General features: G+C 41.2%; 1 protein-coding gene across 6 annotated transcripts in view; it reads left to right on the top strand.

The window, feature by feature from the left end:
* Positions 1–20,426, top strand: part of synrg (synergin, gamma) — a 44,795-nt gene that overhangs the window by 18,968 nt on the left and 5,401 nt on the right. For 3 of the 6 annotated variants that reach the window (XM_062060372.1, XM_062060375.1, XM_062060376.1), the window contains 14 exons: positions 115–195; positions 456–652; positions 2,363–2,611; positions 2,674–2,813; positions 3,429–3,535; positions 4,805–4,867; positions 5,265–6,170; positions 9,330–9,863; positions 11,119–11,282; positions 11,381–11,434; positions 11,516–11,612; positions 12,811–12,959; positions 16,288–16,398; positions 16,458–16,496. In XM_062060372.1, the coding sequence (XP_061916356.1) occupies positions 115–195; positions 456–652; positions 2,363–2,611; positions 2,674–2,813; positions 3,429–3,535; positions 4,805–4,867; positions 5,265–6,170; positions 9,330–9,863; positions 11,119–11,282; positions 11,381–11,434; positions 11,516–11,612; positions 12,811–12,959; positions 16,288–16,398; positions 16,458–16,496 (2,891 nt within the window). The remainder of the gene's footprint in view (positions 1–114; positions 196–455; positions 653–2,362; positions 2,612–2,673; positions 2,814–3,428; positions 3,536–4,804; positions 4,868–5,264; positions 6,171–9,329; positions 9,864–11,118; positions 11,283–11,380; positions 11,435–11,515; positions 11,613–12,810; positions 12,960–16,287; positions 16,399–16,457; positions 16,497–20,426) is intronic. The other 3 variants (XM_062060373.1, XM_062060374.1, XM_062060377.1) reach the window with 1 other exon arrangement.

A 20,426-nucleotide genomic window follows, 5' to 3' on the forward strand; every position in this document is an offset into this window, starting at 1 on the left:
AGTTGGATACCAGCATCGCTCAGCTGCCAAGAGGTTTGGCTACTCATATTCCTCTACAAGGCTTTTACTACAACAAATGACTGTACGTGTGTGTCTCTGATTTGTTTTTGACAGCGGGTGTTGGTGTGTATCCACAACAAGAGCACATCCAGTCCATGCTGCCATCTTGGCTTTACAACGACAGTCTCATCCCAGGTAATCCTACCATATAAATACACTGTAAAGATGGCAAGCTTAAATTTGTACATTGTTTTGTTGCAAGGGGATGGGGCAATAAATATGTATCCTCTTTAAAAAGCATTGCAGAGTGCCAAAGCAACAGATTCATGAGCGTACATTTTGGAAAAGGCACAGAAGCAACAATAGCAAATATTATAAGAACTTTTTTAAGCGACCCCTGGGGACATGGCCTGCTGATTCATTATAAATAAAAGGTCTCCATTTTTTTCCCTCAGAGATGTTCAAAAAGGTTTTAGAGTTCACCATGACTGCGGCAGGCATCGACACCGCCAAACTCTACCCTCTCCTCATGTCGTCGGGTCTTCCCAGGGAAGCCTTGGGGCAAATCTGGGCGTCTGCCAACCGCACGACACCTGGCATGCTGACCAAGGAGGAGCTCTACACCGTGCTGGCGCTAATTGCTGTGGCGCAGGTAATATAAAAATGTAGTGTTTTCTCTTTTACTCACTCAATAGATTTTACCAGGAAACAACCAAAGAGGTAGTGCAAATTAATTAGAACATTATAATAGGATTGTATGGTTGATGTTTAGCAGCAGGCTAGTTATTTGGGCTGCACGATTATTCAACATTATATCGACATTGAGGTTTTGATTAGTGCGATGGCGTACCCGCAAGAAACTGAGGGTTTTTTTTCCCCTTGCTGTCACAGGCATTTGAGAAATGCTGAGCCTCGTGTTTATTCGTCTCTCGCTTCAGACAGGGAGTTTAGAGGTCTCAGTCTGTGCATAGCTCTCAGCACCTGAGCGCGTCTTTGAACAGTAGAATTAACTAAAGGCAGTGAACCCTCTATTCAGTCATCCACAATCTTTGTCTTGGTGGGCGACGCGCAAGACTGCTAACTTTACACACACAGGAAGCACAGACAGAGACCTCCCCAGTGAGGAGTTCCGAAAAGTAACAAAAGTTAGGTGGAAAAAAAAAATTATTGCAAAGCCAAATGTCCCGTTGTGAGAATATTTCAGCTTCAAATCGGATGAGCAATATGAGCCCATCAACACAAAGGAATGAGCGGGAATTCCGTGATCATGTGACGGAAACAAAAATGAGGCAACGTTCGACTTTTTTTTTCAACTGGGGATAAATGTTTAAGATGTTCAATATTTTATATTTTGAGCAAGACACTTCTCCCTTGCTCCTGATGGGTCGTGGTTAGGGCCTTGCGTGGCAGCTCCTGCCTTCAGTGTGTGAATGTGTGTGTGAATGTGGAGATAGTGTCAAAGCGCTTTGAGTACCATGAAGGTAGAAAAGCGCTATACAAGTATAACTCATTTACCATGGTGAACAATTCTACAGTAATGAGAAATAAAAGTTTATATCTTCTTAAATGGTTTCTTAAATTAACCGGGAGCACATTACACAAGTTTTAAAGTCGCTGCATTGGCTCCCTGTCCGCATCAGTGTTAATTTTAAAGTTCTATTATTAGTTTTCAAATGTCTTAATGGCCCTGCGCCTTTTAATCTATTTAACCTGCTTTAACCGTATCAACCTTCGCAGATTCTGCCATCCTTTGGCATTGGCCTTTCACCTTTACCAAGTGCGTGCTTACATCCGAGCGTTCTTTTCTTTTTTTGTACAGCACTTTGTGTTTGCCACTTGCCCATGTATGAAAAGTGCTATATAAATAAAGTTGGATTTGATGATTACTTTCCGTTATAAACACTGTATAGCTTTTATCGGTTATTTCTTCAGTTTAAGAGTATAATGTAGACAAAAGCTCTGAGTCGGTCTGCATGAAGCCAAATCTTTTTATTGCATCCTGTTCTGTGTGGCACCTTAAAACAAGGATAGGTTGATTGACAGTCTAAAAGTAACATGGCTTACTTCAGTCGATAATTTTCGCAGTTTTATGCATTCATATGAATAAAATATAAAAATTACAAATCGAATCCCTATTTTGGAGAGAAAAATCGCAATTAGCTTTTTTCTTCGTATCGTGCAGCCCTACTAGTTATTATCCTCATCCTGGGCCTGGGGATCTGCAAGCAGTTTACAAAACATTTAACGTTATTGCTCATGCCTGATGTAATGGCACCAAATCTTTAGAGCTAAATCAAGGTGGAGTCTCTTGTGGGTTGACGTCCACTTCAAGTCCCTAAAAACAACGTGAAATGTCTTCCAGAGCGGCCTACCTGCGAATGTAGAAATCCTTAGTCAGTTCCCAACTCCACCAATGCCCAACCTCCCAGCCCTCGCTATGGCCATGGCTCCCGTCATGCCCCAACACCAGCAGCCCATGATGACCCATCCGCCAGTCTCCATGGCCATGACTACCTCGACCCCGCCAGTCATGACCATGAAACCGCCGGTTCCTGCACCTGCTCCAGCACCCGCCAACACAAACTTCATTGCAAGTTTCCCACCTGCTCAGGTAACACTTGTTCAGATGTCCTGTAGGTCATGTTGGTCTCTTTGACGTGTGGATGCCTGTAGGGGACCAAAGCTGACGACGACGACTTTCAGGCCTTCCAGGAGGCCCCAAAGGCTGGCATGGGAGATCAGGCATTCACTGACTTCCAGGGGGAGTCGAGTGCAAGTTTTCCTGCCAGCATGGCATCGCAGCATCAAAACAGGTATTTTTGTGGTTAACTTTTTGTGTTTTTGATTCTCATAATTAGCATCAGTGATGACATAAAGCACTGCATTTTTGTGCCTAATTAGGAACCTTGTGGAAACGCTGCTTCTTTCTACCTCGCAGAAACCTTCTCGGAATAACAATGAGTTTGGGGTCACCTCCTAATGAATTAATTTTGGCGAAGAGTCGATAAGCTAATTTCCCCGTAATACTTCATAAGCCCAAACGGAAAGGCAATTATCCGTCAAGAGACAAAAGATGAGGCAGAACAAAATTATCTCGCATCTGAGTGGCATTATGTTTCCCTCATACTGCCTCCCTGCGAGGACAATGAGGCTTTATTTGTAGCAGCGAAACCAAGACTCTTGAGATTAGAATTTTATTAAACAGAGGTTACAAAGCTCATGTTTGCAAACTAATGAGAAGTAGAAGTAAGCTTTTCTGCAGCACTTCATTGTGTATGTAAACCACATTAGCTTGTAGCCTGCTTATTTTTTATGAAAGGCAGATGCTGACAGACTGATATTAAGCAGCATTGCAGGCTAAAAGAATCATCTTTTGCCCATAGACGCTTGTAAACAGTGTGTATGACGACTGCTTCATGTCCCCGCAGTGCACCTTCGTTGCTGACTCCACTATCTGGTACCTCCTCTGACAAGTACGCCGTTTTCAAGCAGCTGTCTGTGGACCAGCCTTCAGAAGCCACAGCCCCTACCTCAGGTACAAGCTCTTATGTGTGAGGGTCTTTGTTCGACTTTCGCATTTATTACAATAGCACCTCGGTTTTTGTTAGTAATCTGTTCCAAATAGTCCGTTGAAAACTGAAACACTTTCTCTGTAGGAAACAATGAAAATCAAAATAATCTATTCCAGGCAGGCTCCCAAAATTGTTAACATAAAACACATTTTAGACAGATTATTATAATTTTACATACAGAAATCCATGCATATAACTGACCACATTTAACATCACCTTTACCTTTTATCGTAGATTTGTTGGCAAAGAGCGCCACAAACACTACCTTTGTATTTTTCTACAACTTATTTCTTGAATTTAATCGTGTTTCTCACTTTCTGTATCAAAGAGCTGGCACTTGCGTTATATCCAAAAACTCACAGACAACGACTTTGTTTACATGATTGACCCAATCACACGCATTGCGACCTACAAAGCTCCGGAGGAAAGCCGTTAAGCGCCATTTTACTCTCAATTGTTGCTAGAATTACCTTAGCAGTGTGGTGCGTTCAGTGACACTTTGGAATCATGGGTTCAAAGGCTCTCATTGACTTTGATCGGGCTATTACTAGGTGTGTAACAGTGTTTTAAATACTGCAGTATTTTGGTTTCAAAGTGTTCACAATAATACCGTGACGCCTGATTCTCAAACAAAAACTTGGTGTGTAGTTTTTTCCAGTGCTTTAGCATTGGCCGGATCAGAAAATACACTACATTTCCCAGAATTCTCTGCAGAGCGCGGGGCACCAATAATATTGTACCGTGATAATATCATACCCTGAGATTTGACACCATTACATCCCGAGCTACTACTGTATGCTACAACTTTATTTGGCTCTATGGTGGGTTATTCTGCAGCTGTACTCGACACAAAAAACACAGAGACTGCGTTTAATTGTACTAAATGAGAGACTCTTTATGAAAAGCAAGCTGTATTTTTGGTGAGAATTTTTGCCTAAAACCGAGGAATTCCAAATTCACTTTATTTATACAGCACTATTAACTAACTGTTTCCAGAGAGCTACACATTAAAAAAAACTAAAGTAATTTAATTAAAGCTTTTAAAATAAAAACAACATTAAAAAAATTAATAAAAACTCAAAAAACAAGTAAAAACAAATCAATAAAATAGAATAAAATAAAATAATAAAAGACATGGAGGGCCACGCGGCTCAAGCCGATTTAAGTATTAAAAATGCAATGATACCAAACTGAATTTTTTTCTTCACGTTTTTCCCCCTTTTTCCGTCCAGATGGCGGAGACAAATACAGCGTGTTTAGACAACTAGAACCACCTGCTGATAAGAAACCACTAGGTAAGACATTTCTGAGAGCAATTTATACACACTCACAACGTATGAATGGGTTAATGCTTACCCCCTTGTGGCTACAATACGGCCTATATTGACTTCATCAATGCTGATAGCAGCTGTTTTGCCATCCCTGTTTCATTAGAACAGTGTGCAATGGAGACCAGTCTTACAAGTCCAGTAAGTCGTGCTTGGCAATGTCCGACTCTGCACAGTGCTATCTGCCGTTTTACACTATCTCTGTGTGCTGAGATTTTCTTTTTCCAGTCAACACTTTTATTCCCAGTGTGTACATTTGCTGTATTGTCTTCTTAGATGTGTGAATTGATGGCACAACGTCTGTCAATACCCAACAAAGTTTTTATCTTCTATACATGTGCCTTGTCTTCTTTTTGGTTTGCAGGTGAAGGATTTGCAGATTTCAAGTCCATCAGGTCTGATGACGGCTTCACGGATTTTAAAACTGCCGACAGCGTCTCTCCACTAGACCCTCCAGAACCGGCCAAGATCTTCCAGCCTGGCTTCCCTTCTGCTTTTCCCAACTCTCAATCTCTACAACAACTCCCGCCACAGCCGTCAGCCGTTTCTCTTTCTCAAGCCAAAAACCCTCTCAACATGTCCGACCTAGACCTTTTCTCCTCAGTCACCCCTTCTGTCTTGCCGGTGACTGACACACAGACTAGCGCCTTCCCCTCTGCGTCCGTGGCCCCCTCTGTAGCCAAGCCCACTGGGGGAGGAGCTGACGACTTTGGCGACTTTGCCCTCTTTGGCACCTCCTCTGCTGCCGCGCCACAGGACGACTTTGCTGACTTCATGGCATTTGGGAGTTCTGGGGTGGAGCACAAAGGTGAGAGCAGCGCGGGGGTCCAAGGTGAGACCCCTTCTCAGCAGCGGCCTCAGCGGAGCTCAGACAAGTACGACGTGTTCAAACAGCTGTCTCTTGAGGGCGGCCTGGCCTACGATGACACAAAGGAAAGCGGCGGTGGCTCCTTTTCGTCCCTCAAGAGCGACACTGACGACTTTGCCGACTTCCAGTCTTCAAAATTCTGCACGGCGCTCGGCGCCTCGGAAAAGACTTTGGTGGACAAAGTGGCCGCTTTTAAACAAGGCAAGGAGGACTGCGTGTCTGTCAAGTCCCTCGACCTCCCGTCTATTGGTGGGAGCAGCGTGGGCAAGGATGACTCTGAGGACGCTCTCTCTGTGCAGCTGGACATGAAGCTCACCGATATGGGCGGAGACTTGAAGCACGTGATGTCGGACAGCTCGCTGGATTTGCCAGGTCTATCGTCCCACCAGCCTCCCGCTACAGGTGAGGAACTAGTGCGTTTGCTCTGGTGAGGGCCCTTGCATTCACACACACACACACACACACACACGGTGATTCCATGGCCAGCTGCGGCCCTTCTTCCTCTGCTTGCTAGGGATTATCAAACGAGGTCAAAGGACAAGTAAGGAGTTCATAATTGAATATGTTGAGATATCACATTATATCATATCAAATTGTGTGTTTGGCTCCATCTTCCATTCCAACTTATTGCATTTATCTTAACACTTATTTATTTATTTATATATTTATTTCATTCATCGGCTTTCCATATTGTCCCCCTTATCACTTGTTGTGGGGACATAAGGGTCTACTTACCTTAACTGTTGCGTTGGGCGGATTTGTTGACGTGCTTGCAGTTGTATTTCTGTCTGTGTCCTCTCACCTTCCACACATTCATTCGTTGATGGCAGCAGTCATTCAGGACATTTATCAGCATGCATTTTTTTTGCATTTCTTTACAAAGGTTGCACAAGCTGCTACCTGCCTGTTACTACATTCAGTCTTACTTATATAGTATTACACATCAATACCATAAATGTACACATCCTTGTCTTGTGAATTAACTGCACAGGCTCCTGCGTACCGGTACTTTAAAAAGCTGCAGCAAAGCCTTTAACACACAAAGCGGTGATTCAACATCGACGTGTACTAAAAGAGCTCTTGTGAGTCTGTGTGGCTTCTCTCTTTTTACTCCATTTGAATCCAGTATGGTTTTTTTTAATCGAAAAATCTGTGGACCATTTCGTATTCTTAATGTGTAGCAGGCCAAGCCTCCTCATGCTTTGCACAGTGTTTCTGACAATGCACACACTTAACGTAATCTTAAAGAGACAGTATTCCTTTTGTGAGGTCGCTTTTCCAGGATGGTGCACAGAAGGAAACTGTTGTCATCTTTTACCTGCGGTCGCATGACATTGTCACGTCTGGTTCTGTGGTGTGTTCCTATGTCAGTATTGCCCTGCTTTTGCTGCCTTTTCAATTTGTGAAATTGACAAGTACACGGGACACAATGCCAGTTTATGCATACCAGGAGAGAAATGTTTTCGCACAGGTTTAGACAGGTATTTTTACTACATGAGATTAAGCCCTTATTTTTGACACGAGGAGAACTTGTCTTCTCAGTATAAATCAAAAACAGTACCTACTAGATATTGTTTTGAGAAATGATGTGCTGCTATATAGTGACTATTCTTACACACCATCACTACAACAGGAAAAAGAATACTGTCTCTTTAATAACAATTTTTTTCATCTGTGAATGGGATGTCCACTGTAAAAACATTCCTCTTTATTTCTTCTAAAACCCTTTGTGTGCTTGGTCGAGATCACTTTGCTCGCAGAATAAACAGTATTCCTAATCCAAATTCATGGTAAATGACCTACTTCTGGCTTCTATACTTTAGTATCTTTGGGGCATTCCTGTTCCAGATTAGCCCATCAAGTCCTCAAAGGGTTTATTTAATGTTTCTCCACCTTGAGCTTTATATTATCCAAAACACAAACCTGTTGCTTTTACAAGCTAATAGTTAAATGACTCTGCTCCAAATGACTAATTTTTTTTTTAGTCTGTGAATGTGCCTTGTGCTTCTCTTTATCCTCGGGTTCTCTTGGTTCCACCTTTTTGGCTCTTTCTTTTCTGCCCGCCTGACTCTGCATGCCCTTGTATCATAACAAACTGAACTCTATAGTTTTACACGTGTTAGTTTGAAACAACTCTTGTAACGATAGACCTCTTTCACAGTTCTTTGTGACTTTTTCTTCTCTTATTTTCTCTCTCATGTTGTCGTAATAAATATTCCTCTTGGTATCGCTGAAATGGCTGCCGTCTTATTTTTCTTCTCATTTTTCCTCCTTCCAAAAGATGCCTCAAACTGATCTCATTATCGCACACAACACTAGATCCTTGTCAATTTCACAAATTGCTTTTTGTGTCCTTAAAGGGTTTGTGTTGCCACGGAAGAAGTGTTAAAGTGATTCTTGTTTGACTGTGTGTTAGCAGACCTGAACATTAGGAAAACGTTGTGTAATTTGATACAATTTTTTAAACATTTAAGTTGTATATGACATAAAGATAGCTATATTTCCTGGAGTAGTAAAAGTATATTTACTCAACTGCCGCACACTTACTAAGTAGAAGGCCTTTATTGGAAAGGGGGCCAAATAAATGTTTTGTAAGAATTTCTAGTAATAATGTACAGATACAGCTCAATAATTTTAAATATAAGATTCACTGCACACAGTGAAATATTTCAAGAATATTTCTATAGCTAATAAAACCTTCACTATCTGTATAGTAAAATTTCAGGAGCGTAGATGACGTAATTATGTAATTTGCATAACACATGTGCATGCCATTTTTATGGACATTATGAGAGGAACGTTGCGGCTTGTGCAGCCCTTTAAAACACTCGTGATGTAGGGCTACATAAATAAACTTTGATTGATTGACAAGCTGTAGGAAATGGATGGATGGATGGATGGATGGATGGAGGACACAAAAAGTGAGCAAAAAACATGAACAGCAAGCAATATGTTTAGAAATCCAAAAATTACTTTTTTATGTTGCTAAGTCCTCCTGCTACGTCTTGTTCTCTGGCAGCCCAGCTGTGTATGTCATCTACTGTACACCGTTGTAAAAACAAACTATATTCACAGACAGTCCCATTATTTTGTATTTAAGCTTGGGTAAACAGGTAGTGCCAAATCTATTTTGAACAGTCTCTAAATGTAAACACTGACATTCTCATACTAGTGTGCTAATTTACCAGTAGCATGAGCAAGCAACTAGCAAAATCCAAGCTATAGTGTTAGAATAATGATTCATTGGTACGTGGGGGGCGTGTAATAAAATATCCCCCAAACCATATACAACCAACAACAAGACTATCATGCTTCCATATTTTTTACGTCAAATTATTTTGTCAGAAAACATTTCTCACTATTGTATTTGTACTGTATATCAGTCAGAGGTAAGTTACAGTATGTCCAATGTCTTCAATGTCACACTCACCTTAAAAGAGACAACTGATCACCTGAACCCAAGATGTACAAAAAATTGATAGGATTGTCTCTTTAAGGCCTGTCCTGGCAGCATCTTTGCTATTCCCAGGAACCACTGGCATTTCTGTGTTGTCATTACAGAGGGAGACGACATGAAATTTGACCCCTTTGGGACTTCGGCCCTCAGCAGCTTGGCTACTTACGACTGGTCAGACCGGGAGGAATTTGTCACCGGTGAGGTCCAAAAGTCTCAAGGCCCGGACCAGCCTGTAGTACCGACACAAAAAACAGAGCTGAACATTGATAATAGTGCGACCATCTCAACCACCTCGCCAGCCAAGACCCCCTTTCACACAGAGGATGCCTCATTTGCCGAAGACAAGTTTGAAGCCTTTGCAGACTTTGGCTCCAGGGACCAAAACGGTGGTGATGCCGAGGAGGACTTTGGGGATTTTGCCGGCACAGAATCGGAGAAGTCAGACTCGTGCCCTGGTGTTGCTGAGGCCGGATCCGAGGCTAACCAAAGCGAGGCCTCTGATGAGTTCGGAGCCTTCCAGGGCGACAAACCAAAGTTTGGCAAGTCTGACTTCCTGAAAGCCAGTGCTCAGCCCAATCTCAAATCCAGTGAGGAGATGATCAAGAACGAGCTGGCTACATTTGACCTCTCCGTTCAAGGTAAGTTAATTTCACGTTTTCTGACCTCACCCAAACCCAACAAATTGAATACAGTCGCCTGCTGAGTACTACGATAGTACTGTAAGAGTCACACATAAGCATGATCTTAAGTGATAGACCACAAGAGCAGTGTCTGGACCATACAGCATATGGTAGCAAGCATATCATTGTGTTCCTTTGTACTCAGCTCAAAGATAATCATAGGATGTTTGTCATAGAGTATTTTCTTGGTTGAAATAAACTCATTTTGGGGCAGCAACCAGTCGCAGGTTTGTACATGAATCATTTGGGATAATGAGTTACACATATATTTGTTTAAGTGACTCTGATTTGTCATTAGAGGGAACTCTGTTACCCAGAAGGCTTGAACAAAATTCCAAATTGAATTGAGACCGTCTCCAAATTTCAAGTCGCACCAGTTTAGATTAAAAAAGACGATCTCATGATGATTTTCCAGTTTTTTTTCCATTTCATCAAAGCAGTAAGAACAATTAAGCCACGTGATGTCACTTGGCCCCAATAAGTGATTGATTGGAGTCAGTTCATGTGTTTCAGGCTGTTAAATAACCAAGTAACAGTTTGTGCACAAATATGTATACCAATAAGACGATTCAGAAGGCTGCAGTAAAGCTGTCATACATTAGATGGCAGTGTTGAGATGACATCTCTAATGGCACTGATGGATCCACAAAGACCAACATTCATGAACTGCATCCTCATTGTTGTTGTTTTTTTGGAGTGTGCCCGTGAATAATGTATTTATATTATTCACAGTGTTTTACAAGCCAGTTTGCCAAACATTGATCTCCCTGAGCTGAGGATTTAAATAGCGAAACGATGAGGGCTTTGCAGTCCCTTTTTTGCCCGGTGAAACATAATCTGATCAGAGTTGGCTGTGGACAGTGATGCATGTCTCTGTTAGTGCTGGTTGTTGGAGTGTTTGGCTTAGATTACCTCAACTGGGGCGACTTGCTCACGTGCCCCACCTGTAATAGTCTGGGTCATTTTGCCTCTGTCTGTTATCGCGGCCTGCCAGAATTTGTCCATCTGGCACTGAGTTAATTCATCATAGGTGCCTAGATATGCATCAGAGTGGTACATGTTGTTTGTTCCAAATTAGGAAGTTACTCATTCGTTTCTTGACCTTGACAAAAAAAAGGCAGAAAAGCAACCTCCTGATTTTAAATTTAGTACACAGTTTTTTCAACCTTATAAAGCCATTAAAAAGTGCTCCCTCTGACCTCCTTACCTTCAGGTTCCCACAAACGCAGTCACAGTTTGGGCGAGAAGGAGCTCGGCCGTTCCCCTACATCTTTAGTTCCAGAGCAACCCTTCAGAGATCGATCCAGCACCCTGAGCGAGAAGCCCACCTTACCTGTGATCCGGGACAAGTACAAGGACCTGACTGGGGAGGTGGAGGTAAGACCTTTCCACGACTACTAACCACGGTGTCGTACATTTTAAACCACAACTTTTAAGCACCCAACTAACTCTGTGACACTTTTTTTACGATGCAGGAGAGTGAGCGCTATGCTTACGAGTGGCAAAGGTGTTTGGAAAGTGCTCTGGAGGTTTGTACTTTACTAATACATTTTGTCAGCGGGAAATGTTAAAACAAGTAAATCTGAGGTCACCTGTTCTCTCTTGTGAAGGTAATCACCAACGCTAACAACACACTGAATGGCATTAGCAGCTCCTCCGTCTGCACAGAAGTCATCCAATCTGCTCAGGGCATGGAGTATCTGTTGGGTGAGCCCAAACACAATCACTCATTTAAACAGTATCACTCACTCACTAAACCAGTATCAGTCACTCACTCACTCACTCACTCACTCACTCACTCACTCACTCACTCACTCACTCAAACAGTATCACTCACTCACACACACACAGTCTCACATACATTATCACTCACTCACTCAAACACAGTCATACAATTACACACACAATCCCTAACTTTCTCAAACAATATTGGTCACCCAAATAGTATCATACTAATGATAACTAACTCACTCACTCACTCACTCACACAAAACATTATCACTCAGTCACAAACATACACACACATATACACGCACACACAGTTTAAAAACCACTCAATCACTTATTCTCACACTCCTTATCACTCACACACAATCATACAATCACACATTCACAATTACATACACAATTTCTAACTTACCTTACACAATTTATCACACTCACTCACTCACTCACTCACTCACTCACTCACTTCACCCTTGCCCCCGGTGCCGCTCACACCGGTGAATGAATGATGAATGATAGGTGGTGGTCGGAGGGGCCGTAGGCTCAAATTGGCAGCCACGCTTCCGTCAGTCTACCCCAAGGCAGCTGTGGCTACGAAAGTAGCTTACCACCACCAGGTGTGAATGAATAATGGGTTCTCACTTCTCTGTGAAGCGCTTTGAGTGTCTAGAAAAGCGTTATATAAATCTAATCCATTACTCACACAAGCATACAATCACATGCTCTCACAAACACAATCACTCACTCACTCAAAACAGTATCACTCACTTACTCACTCAATCAATTACCTACTCACTCCCTCACTTAATTACACACTCACTCACACACACCTAAACTGTCACAATATCACATGCACTCACACACATTATACTCACACACAAAATTACACACATTCACACTCATTTTCACACACTCACTCACACACACCTAAACTGTCACAATATCACATGCACTCACACACATTATACTCACACACAAAATTACACGCATTCACACTCATTTTCACACACTTACTCACTCATACACACAACTGCACTCGCACACATACAAATGCACACCATCACACTCATACACTCAAACAATCACATATTCACACTATCACAATGACTCACCTACTCACCCACCCACCCACTCACTCACACTTGTTCTAGAAGGTGTTAAATGTTTTTGCTCTTGTCAGGTGTGGTGGAAGTGTACCGTGTGTCAAGACGCGTGGAGCTGGGCATCAAGGCGACGGCGGTGTGCTCCGAGAAGCTGCAGCAGCTCCTGAAGGATGTCAGCCGCGTGTGGAACAACCTCATGGGCTTCATGTCGCTGGCCAAGCTCGCGGTGAGACACTCGATTGTCAACCGATTGACGTATGTAGACGCTTCACCCGCATCACTCTGCCAATAGGCTGACAATGATCCTGCAGGTTCACAATGAAAAGGCTGCCAACAAGATAATGGAATGTTAGTGAATCTACTGCGAACGCTCCATTAGGTCCAAATCAATCATCGATTGAGTCGGATGCTGTGTAGCCTCCGCCTGAGAGTGAAGTCGTGTTCAGATCAGCAGGGATGACAAGAACAAAATTGATTTATTTAACCAGCTGTCAGGCAGTGTCAGTAAACAAAATTGATGGGACAACAAGGCTGTCTTCATCCATGGAGCCAGCGCAACAGGACTATTTACTTGCTGTAGACAAAGCGGACCTAATGATGAGACAGATGATTTGTCACACAAGTTTCTATTCATGCACTGCTTGGACATTCTTTCTAGAATTAAATCCCGTATTGACCTTAATATGAGACGACCCAAAATATTTGTCTTTATTCTTTTTCAAACACACTAAGAAGAAAAATAGGTGTTTTGTAAAAAGAAATCCTTTAAAAAGGAAATGCCGTTTTTTTGGAATTTTGCATATCGTTCACAATCATGACGACGGATGGATTTTTTGTTTTTAATGCATTGTAACTTGTAAATAAACATAAATAAAAGTCCATGGGAAGTCCTTTATTTTTCCCATAAAACCCCCAAAAAAACATACAAAAAGTGCCAACAATATTCCATTTACATTTCGTGATTTGGATGTTAACCCAGTACTTGTGATATTATTATAAGCGCTAACGCAGACAAACTATTTATGGCGGCGCCGTGATCACAAGCTTTTGTACAATTTCGACATGATCGACTGTTGAGGTGTTTCCTCACTTCCTTGCTGCCTGAAAGTGTATTCATAAATCATGCCTTGCACCTGGATAGAAGAAGGCTGAGGATGTCATTGGTACACTTCAACAGCCAAATTAGACCCGTAAATAGCGAGAACAACACAAAAAGACGCTTGGTTCCACCCCTCTTTCTTCGTGAGGATTATGAGTCCTTCTTCATCTAAATGGGAATATATGAACATCCTAGCAGTCGGCATCCTAATGACAGCAGACCTTGTACATCAAGTGATGGTTTATTATGTTTTTTGTCTCTCTTAAAGTCGGCAGTGAGTAATAATCAGTGATGCCGTTAAAAAAAATGTTTTTAAAAAGCGAACGTTGTGATGCGTTTTTGAAATTAACACGCCGCATATGCTAAAAATGATCAAAATACGTAAATATTAAACGTTATTATAAATGTGCCTGTTACTTCATTACATACATACTTACAGCATGCATACAAAACCTTACTGGAGGTGTTTGGATGTTTTTAAGGGCTTTATAGGCAGAATACAGCAGCTTCCATAGGCTCCATTGCAAGTGGAATTTTGATCACATTTGTTTAATATTAAGAATGCATTAAAAAATACATTCATCGTCATGTCTTTTACAAAACGATAGAAAATAGATGGACGGATGATTGTGAACGAAAAAAAAGTGCAGTTCCCTTCTAAAGGGGCTGTTTGCAGCATTTACACAGATGCCAGAGGCGCTAACTTTCCAATGTATTTTACGCAGTATATCCGTCTCTCTTGCGGCTTCTCGTACGTAACTACGTATGTACGTACCACATGCAGGCGCATTAACTTTAGGTGTTGTTACCTATTAGTAGTAATTTGGATAGCTAGTGTTAGCTGTCACTGAATGTATATTCTATCATAACAACAACAGGACTGCAACTTTTTTGCTGCTTCTTTTGGACTGCTTTTGTATGTGTGCACGTGCTCCCTGCGCGTACGTGTTGACGAGACCGGGTGAGCAACAGCCGTAAACACCAATCATTTAATTCGGGCCAGTAAACATTTTTATGACATAAACTTTGTAATTGTGAAAAATATAGACAATTGTCAAACCATTGTGTTCTGTTAAACCACTAATGGTTATATTTTTTGCTTTGAGAAATATTATTGTGAGGAAGTTGCAAACAGCTATGATGATGATCATGATGATGATGATGATGATAACATATCTGATTTTGATTCAATTATTGTTTTTATTTATTTATGTTGTATGTTATGAAATAGAACTATTGCTTTATTCTTCTGAGTTGAACAATACATGTAATTCCCGGGCGCCGCCGCTGCTGCTTCTCACTGCTCCCCTCACCTCCCAGGGGGTGATCAAGGGTGATGGGTCAAATGCAGAAAATAATTTCGCCACACCTAGTGTGTGTGTGTGTGTGACAATCATAGGTACTTTAACTTAAATTGTGTGAATATGTGGCAGGTATAAGTTTCTACTTATTTCTGCTCATTTTCATCCATGATTTACATTAATGTTTTGTTGATTTTATTTGACATTGAATGAATGAAATAAAAATGGAAAATATTCCATCGTAATTTAATAACCATATTTTGTAGATGCTTGACAGTATGAAGACTGCTATGTTAACCATTATCTTAAAATTAGCATCATAACTGCTGCTCTGTTGCTTGCAAAGGGTATGTTCACACTCAGCCTGTTGATTTACACTGTATAAATCCACACTCTAAATTAGGGCTGCACGATTAATTTTTTAATTAGTGCGATAACGTAAACAATAGAAGCTGAGTTCCCTGAGTTTGTTTTTCCAACTGGGAAAAACATGCACTTTAAAATGTTTATTATTTATTTAAGTTACATTTTTGCTTACAGAAATGAGTACAGTTTTATTTTTTTGTTTATTTATACAACACACTTATTTAACTTCCAGTTACAGTACAATGGTAAACCATTCTACAGTCATGATAAATAAAACTTTATATTAATTGAAATGGTTAACTACATTATTATTATGTGTGATGATTGCATTATAAACACTGTATAATTTTTATTGATTACCGTATTTGTTCAGTTTAAGAGCATGATTTATTGTAGACAAAAGCCCTGTCTGTCTGCGTGAAGCCAAATATTTTTCAAATTATTGCATATTGCAACGTGTGGCATCGTGAGACAATAATATGTTGATTAACAGTGTAAAAGTAACATGTCTTCCTTCGCCTGTTATTTTTGCAGTTGTATGCATTTATATGTATGAAATATAAAATTTCGCAAATTGACCGGCTTCACACTGTTCATTTTTGTAGGACACATTTACTTTCAAGTGAATGCGAGCCCGATAGGGACCAGTGGTAGAAAATGGATGCATTGATGGGTGTATTACATGTGCGCAACATTGAAGAGAAACATAAATATTTTTATGATTGATTGTAGCATTTTGTGGATGAGCACATTTTGAGTAAATCCATGCATGTCCTGTATTGGTGCAGCCGGATGAAACGTCTCTGGATTTCACCTCGTGCATTCTGCGGCACGGCATCAAGAACGCCAAGGAGCTGGCCTGCGGGGTGTGCCTGCTCAACGTTGACTCTCGCAGCAAGGTCGGTACAAACACCCAGTTAAGTGTGACTCTTCGCTGACTGTGCGGCATTATTTCCAGCGCAAAGAAGAAAGCACGCTGGGACGCCTTTTTAGACGAGTATAAGACTTACATCTCATTCTGCTGTCCTTCTAGAGGTGTAGGTGGAGGGTCTTATGGGTGAGCCTAGCAACAGGGGGCTAAAGTGGCAAATGTTCACCTCTCACCAACTGTCAATAAAAAACAATCATCTTGGTATACAAGGGCTCAGTTAAGCTTTGCCTCTTCAATCCTGATAAAAGCTGAACATGGAGGCTCAGTAAATGACAGCATAAATCGAACCTCCTTTTTGCACTGCAAACACACACAAAGTATGGTCCGCACTGCAGCACTGCTGAGAAATCCAAAGCTTGACCAAACTCCTTGGTAACGGTTGCTAAGTTATGATTGAACAATCAGCGGCTGACAAGGCACTTTCTGCACGCAATCAGTGTAGGTCATTGTTGTCTCCCTGCTTTTTGTGCGGGAGACTCTTGAAAAGCTACAAACACCAACATGAGAGAGAGCACAATTGCCACTTTGGCTCCTTGATTCTTGAAGACTTATTGCTATTAGCTATTGTACCTCCATTTTCATTTGTGGTGTCCTTAGAGGGAGTGTTGTGCTGGGAATGGTGGTCCTTCCAGCTAGATGAATGGTTCAGTCCAGATAAAACGATACATACGCATTGGCTGCTACAGTCACGCTTTTAGTCTTTTTTTATTGTTTACATGACAAAAACAATGTGACTTCTGTCTGTGTCTAATATGAACATAATGCGTCTGTGAAGTGACCAGTGTGTGCAGAATACATTACATCACATGCGCTGCAGTGTGTTTGCAGAAGTAAACATGGCCGCAATTGGTGCATGTGTGGCAATTTTAAGGATTTTTTGCAACGAAAGCAGACATTTTCGAATGACCGTGTTAGAGAGTGCACCTAAAGCCACACCCACCTAGTTTTTGGACTCATTTTATGTTGTAATTGTACATATATTGGCAAGTGTTCAAGTCTACAAGCCACAGGTGTACACATTGTAACATGAAAGATTTACACAGGCGCTTGTGTTCATTCACAAATTTAACTGTGAAGTCATTGAGCGCTGTCTTCATCCTTTCGGGAAATATTAGTAGTGGTGGATTTTCGTTCCGTGCGGCGCCGGTATCCTTTTTCAGTGACCGGGTCGATTGTCTTTGGCTATGGAGCTGCGTTGTGTGCATTTAGTTGCGTCTTCTCCACGATGACAATGAGTGTGTAATGCGCTAAATGGTCAACTGAATGATTGTTTGATTTCATGTGAATAATTTCATTGGTCCACCGTGACTTGTTCGGCAATTTAACTGGTCTGATGTGACGAGGCTGAATTTATTAGCCGTGTATAAAGCTTGTGAACCCGTAAAAATCCGTATAGCTTTGTATAAAGCCCAGGGTTCAAAGCATCGGAACTTATAAAGGAAGAGAACAAGAATTTTCGCTATGGGACACCTGATGCGACATCCGTTCCGAAAAGCGTGCGAAAAGTTGGAGCCAGTTTTGGTGGGACATTGTTGTGAGTTCCAAAACATATTTTTTTCACTACCGACTGTTTTCTGCTTTTTCCTTTGTCCGCCATTTATTTTCGCAACTCTCTATTTTAAGAAGAACTGTGACATTGGCATCTACAAAAGAGGCCTGCATGGGATTTTTTAAAAATGGGATTGTACAATTCACATAGACTTGAAAAAATCTGATGCACGTAACTTATTAGAATTTTAGGAGTACTTCCTTAAGAGAGCCCTATTATGCAAAACCAACTTTTCTTACCTATCGGTACCTGCTGTTGTGTGTTTGGGATCTGCATAAGTCCCGAAAATGTGAAATCTAATCGTTGAGGCATTGCTGAGATATTTATAAAACAATCTTGCCTCCCTTCATACTTCCGCTAAACAATCTGTTTTGAATTTTCCCCCATTTGTGACGTTTTTCCAATTGGTGACATCAGCGGATTATCCATATATGGTAACGTTTTATATAAAGAGCTTTGCGCCGGCCCACCATAGTAGTCCGACACTGTAGTCAATTATAAGCTCCCTTCTTTTTCGCTATCCTATTCTTGTGGTGCATCCTGAAGAGACGTTCAGAAAGTAGCTTGAAAACAGGCTGTAAAATATAATCTATGCAAAATTTTGACAGAAGAACCACCATTACATGTTAGGTAGACCACTAGGAAGTGTTTGAAGCAGTGGCGGGCCGTGCGTTTCCCACCTAGGCCTTCAGTGATGTCCGACTTTAATGCTTACCTCTCAAAATACCGTCATTGATGTCACCACATGACCATCGCTGGAGAAATACTATACAGAAACACATTTACACACTACTGCGCATTGTACAAAACGGGTTATTTTCTGGCGCATTTAAAATTCAATAGACCCGCATCAGCAATTAAAACATATCTTACTGTCATATCTTACTGTCAAAATTAAAATTGCATAAAACATTTTAAACGTGAAAAAATAAAGAAATAAAATATCTCAACTCACATTTCATCGACAGCTGAGCTAGCTTCCGGGGTTGGCCGGTATGATCTCACAAGATGTAGTTTCTCTTTAAATATCCTTCTTGAAATTGGCCTTGCAAATATATGTGTTGTCTTGTCTAATCATAAAAGATGCAGACGAGGCGTGTTGGCTGAGTTCTTAAAGTTTACTCCACACCGGCATGTCTACATTAAACAACCTAAACGGGGCTGCTGCGCATGCTCTCCACTACTGTGGCATGCTGGATATGGAGTTCTTATGTTACCTGGCTCAAACAGTGGTCCCCAACCACCAGGCCGCGGCCCGGTACCGGTCCGTGGATCGATTGGTACCGGGCCGCACAAGAAATTTAAAAAAAGTGTTTTTTTTTTTTTATTAAATCAACATAAAAAACACAAGATACACTTACAATTAGTGCACCAACCCAAAAAAACTCCCTCCCCCATTTACAGTCATTCACACTCATTCGCACAAAAGGGTTGTTTCTTTCTGTTATTAATATTTGTGGTTCCTACATTATATATCAATATAGATCAATACAGTCTGCACGGATACAGTCCGTAAGCACACATGATTGTATTTCTGTATGACAAAAAAACAAAAAAATACTGGTCCGTGGGACAAATTTTCAAGCGTTGACCAGTCCGCAGCTACAAAAAGGTTGGGGACCACTGATCTAGAAGGCCTTACTGACAACGCGTGATCTGATTGGCTATTGCAACTGTCTATCAACTGTATGTCCCCGTTCACTTATATTGTACAGACGCCCGCATTGCTGAATCTGAGGGCTCTAGGCAGATTTGGTACAGCATGGCAACATAAGCTAGCTGAATTCTGATTGGATAGAAACTCTATAAACTAAAAACATCATGTCTGGAAGGAGCATAATATGACATGAAGAGAATATGAATTTTTTTAGATATTTAGGGAAAGTAAATAAAAAATTACTATCTTTAATTATGGTCATGAATTCTGGTTATGTTAGGCCTGCACAGAAAGCCTTGCTGGCTCTGATGGCACAGTGTTGAAAAAAAATCACAATATGACCCATTTTAACATGTTTTAATTTTTTTTAACAAATCTTGGCTACACTTTAACAAGTCCCAATGCTGTTAGAAGATTAAAGTGGAACTCTGAACCAAGTTTCACTGTATTATTTGTGTAACAATAAACGTGTCTAATTTAATATGGGCACAAAAATGGGTATAGACCTGCAGTGTGCGTGCGCAAATGTTCTCACCTCTCCAAAAATGAATGTAGTATTTTGGTGATTTAGGCGCAACTAGCATATGATTAATAACCCCTCTTTTAATGACATACTTGGCATACTGGCGAGGGGATGGGAGGAGAGTCGCCTCAGTGGATAGATAATAAAGTGGAAGAAGTGCTTTGCACACAGACGGTGCCACTGATTGTCGCTTGTGTCCTTTTAGCCAAGAGGCGTTGATTTGTTTACTGCTTAAAGGTGCACAGATATCGACGTGCTCACCGGGAC

Source organism: Entelurus aequoreus, linkage group LG10 (genome assembly GCF_033978785.1).
Source record: "Entelurus aequoreus isolate RoL-2023_Sb linkage group LG10, RoL_Eaeq_v1.1, whole genome shotgun sequence".
NCBI lineage: Eukaryota > Metazoa > Chordata > Actinopteri > Syngnathiformes > Syngnathidae > Entelurus > Entelurus aequoreus.